The sequence below is a fragment of the Antedon mediterranea genome, chromosome 2, assembly GCF_964355755.1.
Source record: "Antedon mediterranea chromosome 2, ecAntMedi1.1, whole genome shotgun sequence".
In the NCBI taxonomy this organism is placed as follows: domain Eukaryota; kingdom Metazoa; phylum Echinodermata; class Crinoidea; order Comatulida; family Antedonidae; genus Antedon; species Antedon mediterranea.
The window spans coordinates 24,657,609-24,661,665 of record NC_092671.1 but is presented as its reverse complement, the minus strand read 5'-3'; the positions used below and the strand labels follow the sequence as shown (position 1 = coordinate 24,661,665).

Sequence of the window (4,057 nt, the reverse complement as noted above, 5' to 3'; positions counted from 1 at the left end):
TGTTAAAAATTAACAGACTATATAGTACAGACAAAAAATATATATCTAAACAGAAGGTCCGGGTTAAGACAAACATTCATATAGCGAATTGCACAAATATAATAGAAAATTAAAGCTTAAAAGACCTTAAAGAAATGTCTAATTGTTTTATTTGTAATATTGTTTTATGAATAATTGTCAAAATTCCATGTTAATGATGCCCGGCAAACTCATCATGTGTTTAATCATAATGGTTGTATGGAGATGTATAGAATACCATTTTGCTGATGGACTTGTGAAATTGTTGTCTATATCAGAAAATACAGATGTGTATTAAAGATTATACTGGAAGAATGTAGCATTATTTAGAATATTCTATCTGAAGAAGAAAATGACAGAATTGACTGCTCATACACAAATTGCAGTAAGATATCCATCAATTTCCAATTAATGAAGGCACCAAGTAACGAATTCAAGATTATACGGAAATTAAACCTTTCATAGAAAAGCTATTAACAGCCTTGGAGTATGAGTAATTATTATATTCAAGTGCAATAGAAAAGACAAATACACAAACGAATTGCAAATAAATCTCTTTTTAGACAAGTGGTGGTTCTGAAAAGAACCGTTCGGTTTGAGAAGTAGCAAAATGGAGACTACTTGGAGCTGGTGTATTTAGTGACTGCCTTGGTACCTTCAGAAACGGCATGTTTTGCCAATTCACCGGGAAGCAAAAGGCGGACAGCGGTCTGGACTTCCCTGCTGGTGATGGTAGATTTCTTGTTGTAGTGAGCAAGACGAGATGCTTCTCCAGCAATGCGTTCGAAGATATCGTTCACGAAACTGTTCATGATTCCCATGGCTCTACTTGAGATACCAGTGTCCGGGTGAACTTGCTTCAATACCTTGTAGATGTAAATACTGTAGCTTTCTTTTCGCTTACGTTTTCTTTTCTTGTCTGTTGTTCTTACGGCTTTAGCTTTACCGGCTTTTTTAACAGCTTTTCCTGAGGTTTTTGGTGGCATGCTTCACAATTTTAATGCACGATGACAAAATTGAAGTGACTGGTTGTTAAACAAGCTTATTTCTTATACACGGAGATATGCAAATGAGGGCTTCCTGAGGGTACAATTGTAGTCCAATTGGCTGTTGACCATGCGCATGGATTTAACTTGTTTCGGCCACGCCTAGCATGAAAAACTGTGAAAGTTAACAATGTAAGATTACAAAAACTTTAAAATGAATGAATGAATTTGATGTATATTATCGATTGCAAAACCAACCGTACGATTCTACTTAATAAATGTTCTCCCACAAAACAAATAACATGCGTATTTTTATATTTGTTGAAGCACGCAGTCGTGTAAATAGTACTCTGTGGAAAATGATATTCATTTTATTTTTTAGGTCTAGTAGTACGTTGTAAAAATAATAAAAACATTGCACATAACGACCCATGTGCACTGTGTAACAAAGACTAGATATGGAAAATTAATCATATACCACCCAACTACTTAGTGAATGACGAAATCTAAAAATAATCAGCAAAATCTAACACACAGATTTTAGTTTTAAAGTCGGAATAGTATTACTTAATACTGTTTGTATATCTTAGTATATGGTATAATACAAAAACATGCCTAATTCATATCTTGTTTTTAGCTTTATGACATGGAGAAAGCTCCTTCTATGTTTATATTTATTAAAGATGTATTGTCTCCCTGAAAAAACTAATTCTTAACAAATTTATTGTTGAATATGTCATGTTAATGTAACATAATAGTTATCCACTTTGACCAAAAATTGAATCGAAAACAAAATGTATTTACCTGTAAAAAATGTAATTTAAAGCAAAAAATGGTCAAATTGGCTGCCAGCCAATAGGTTTTGGAGATTGAATTTAACCATTTGTTTTGTTATTTTATAAGTGAAACATTATTTTGTTTCAATTTTTTCTACGAAAGTGATTAACTTTACTAAAACTACAAAATAACATATTAAAAGTCTGATTTAATTAATTTTTCATGTTTTGGGGGAAAAATACATCTTTAAATATATAATAGCAGCAATTGAATGATATATAGTTATAAAAAAAAGACATTTTGCTATATTATTTCTTTTTTGTTCAAGTAATGGCTCTGAAAAGAGCCTTTTGGTTTGAAAATGAAGATACGAAGCGGTGTTAGGCACGCTCTCGACGACGGGCTAATTGGATGTCTTTGGGCATAATGGTTACACGTTTAGCGTGAATGGCACACAAGTTCGTGTCTTCGAAAAGACCGACCAGGTACGCTTCAGGTATTATTCTAATAGAACTTCTAAAAAACAAAACATTTATATATGAGGCGTGTTTTCTTTATACGACGTGTGACTCTTTATGTTAACAAAGGCATATGTGGCGCTATTTCGTATGTATTTGTTTAAATATAGAAAATGTTACTTATTACGTAACTTTTAGAAGCGGGAGGAATCGTCCGAATTCGTGCTAAATCAATTATTACCGCGTTACTACTTTTATTTTACATAGGCCTATATAGGTTTAATAATAAATACATTTCTGAAAAATCAATGGATTATTTGAAATTATTGAATCATATTAAAAAATTAAAGAAAAGCAAATAAATCTCTTTTTGGTTCAACTGGTGGCTCTGAAAAGAGCCTTTTGTTTTGCAAAAGCATCGAGTTTATCCACCGAATCCGTATAGAGTTCGGCCTTGTCTCTTTAGGGCGTAGACGACATCCATGGCGGTGACGGTCTTTCTCTTGGCGTGCTCAGTGTATGTTACAGCATCTCGGATGACATTCTCGAGGAATACTTTTAATACACCACGGGTTTCTTCGTAGATAAGACCAGAAATACGCTTGACACCACCACGACGTGCAAGACGACGGATAGCTGGTTTTGTGATGCCTTGGATGTTATCACGCAAAACCTTACGATGACGTTTTGCGCCTCCTTTTCCAAGTCCCTTTCCACCTTTACCTCTTCCAGACATGTTTAATCGATATTCAGAATTATTCGAAATGTGTCGAAATGCCGAAGTATTTATACGCTTTGTGCGGACGTTGCTCAACTGTAATTATGTCAATTGGCATTTCGTCAGTAACATAAATGTCTCTAGAAAAATTGGGTCAGTCGTCCACCATCGAAATTATATATACAATGATCGTAAAGAATAAAACTGAACAAAAAGGAATGTAAGTGCAAGGGTCAATAAAATCATCGTTGTTTGTCTGTTGCAAAATAAAATAATATTAAATAAAAGGACTACTCTTTTATATGTATAAATATTCAATCAACAGCACAGTTAATTATGGAAAAAAGAAGAATATGTTATGAGTCATTATTTCAATTTAATTATTAGTTATTATTTTGATATAATAGTGATGTTTCGTTCACGACAAAGAAACACGACGCTTTAATTTCAGCACTACCGGTAAAATAAGTATTTAAAGGTAATACAACTATCTGTACAAAGTTTTCTATAAACGTAATTGTTAATATAATAGAGATAATATATAATATTCAAAGTGAAAAACAAGATTTGGAAACTAAAGAATTAAAATGCAAATAAATCCCTTTTATACACACGGTGGCTCTGAAAAGAGCCGTTTGGTTTGAAATTAGCAGTAATTCACTTCTTGGCGACCTTCTTTGATGCCTTTTTAACATTCGGCTTTTTAGGCTTATTTGTCTTTGGCTTCTTAGGAGACTTGATAGACATTTTCGGCCTAGATTCATTTTTCTCAGACTTCTTGGGTGACTTGAATTTGGTAGCCTTCTTTACAACTGGTTTCTTTGCCTTCTTCGCTGCTAATTGTTTTGCCTTCTTTGCTACACTCTTTTCCTTCTCTGCAGCTGCTTTCTTCTTTGATCTTTTTTAGCAGCTTTTCCTGAGGTTTTTGGTAGCATGCTTCACAATTTTAATGTACGATTAGAAAATTGAAGTGACTAGTTGTTAAACAAGCTTATTTCTTATACACGGAGATATGCAAATGAGTACTTCCTGAAGGTAAAATTGTAGTCCTATTGGCTGTTGACCATGCGCATGGGTTTAACTTGTTTCGGCCACGCTTA

The 4,057-nt window shown here is 33.5% G+C and overlaps 2 protein-coding genes across 2 annotated transcripts; both read right to left on the bottom strand.

Moving 5' to 3' along the window:
- Positions 1 to 635: 635 nt before the first annotated feature.
- Positions 636 to 1,040, bottom strand: LOC140040755 (histone H2B, gonadal-like). Its single transcript, XM_072086918.1, has one exon. The coding sequence runs from the start codon at positions 1,002 to 1,004 to the stop codon at positions 636 to 638; it is 369 nt and encodes a 122-aa protein (XP_071943019.1). The 5' UTR covers positions 1,005 to 1,040.
- Positions 1,041 to 2,457: 1,417 nt separating this feature from the next.
- LOC140040756 (histone H4) lies at positions 2,458 to 2,975 on the bottom strand. The gene has a single exon (XM_072086919.1). The coding sequence runs from the start codon at positions 2,973 to 2,975 to the stop codon at positions 2,664 to 2,666; it is 312 nt and encodes a 103-aa protein (XP_071943020.1). The 3' UTR covers positions 2,458 to 2,663.
- Between the last annotated feature and the right edge of the window lie 1,082 nt (positions 2,976 to 4,057).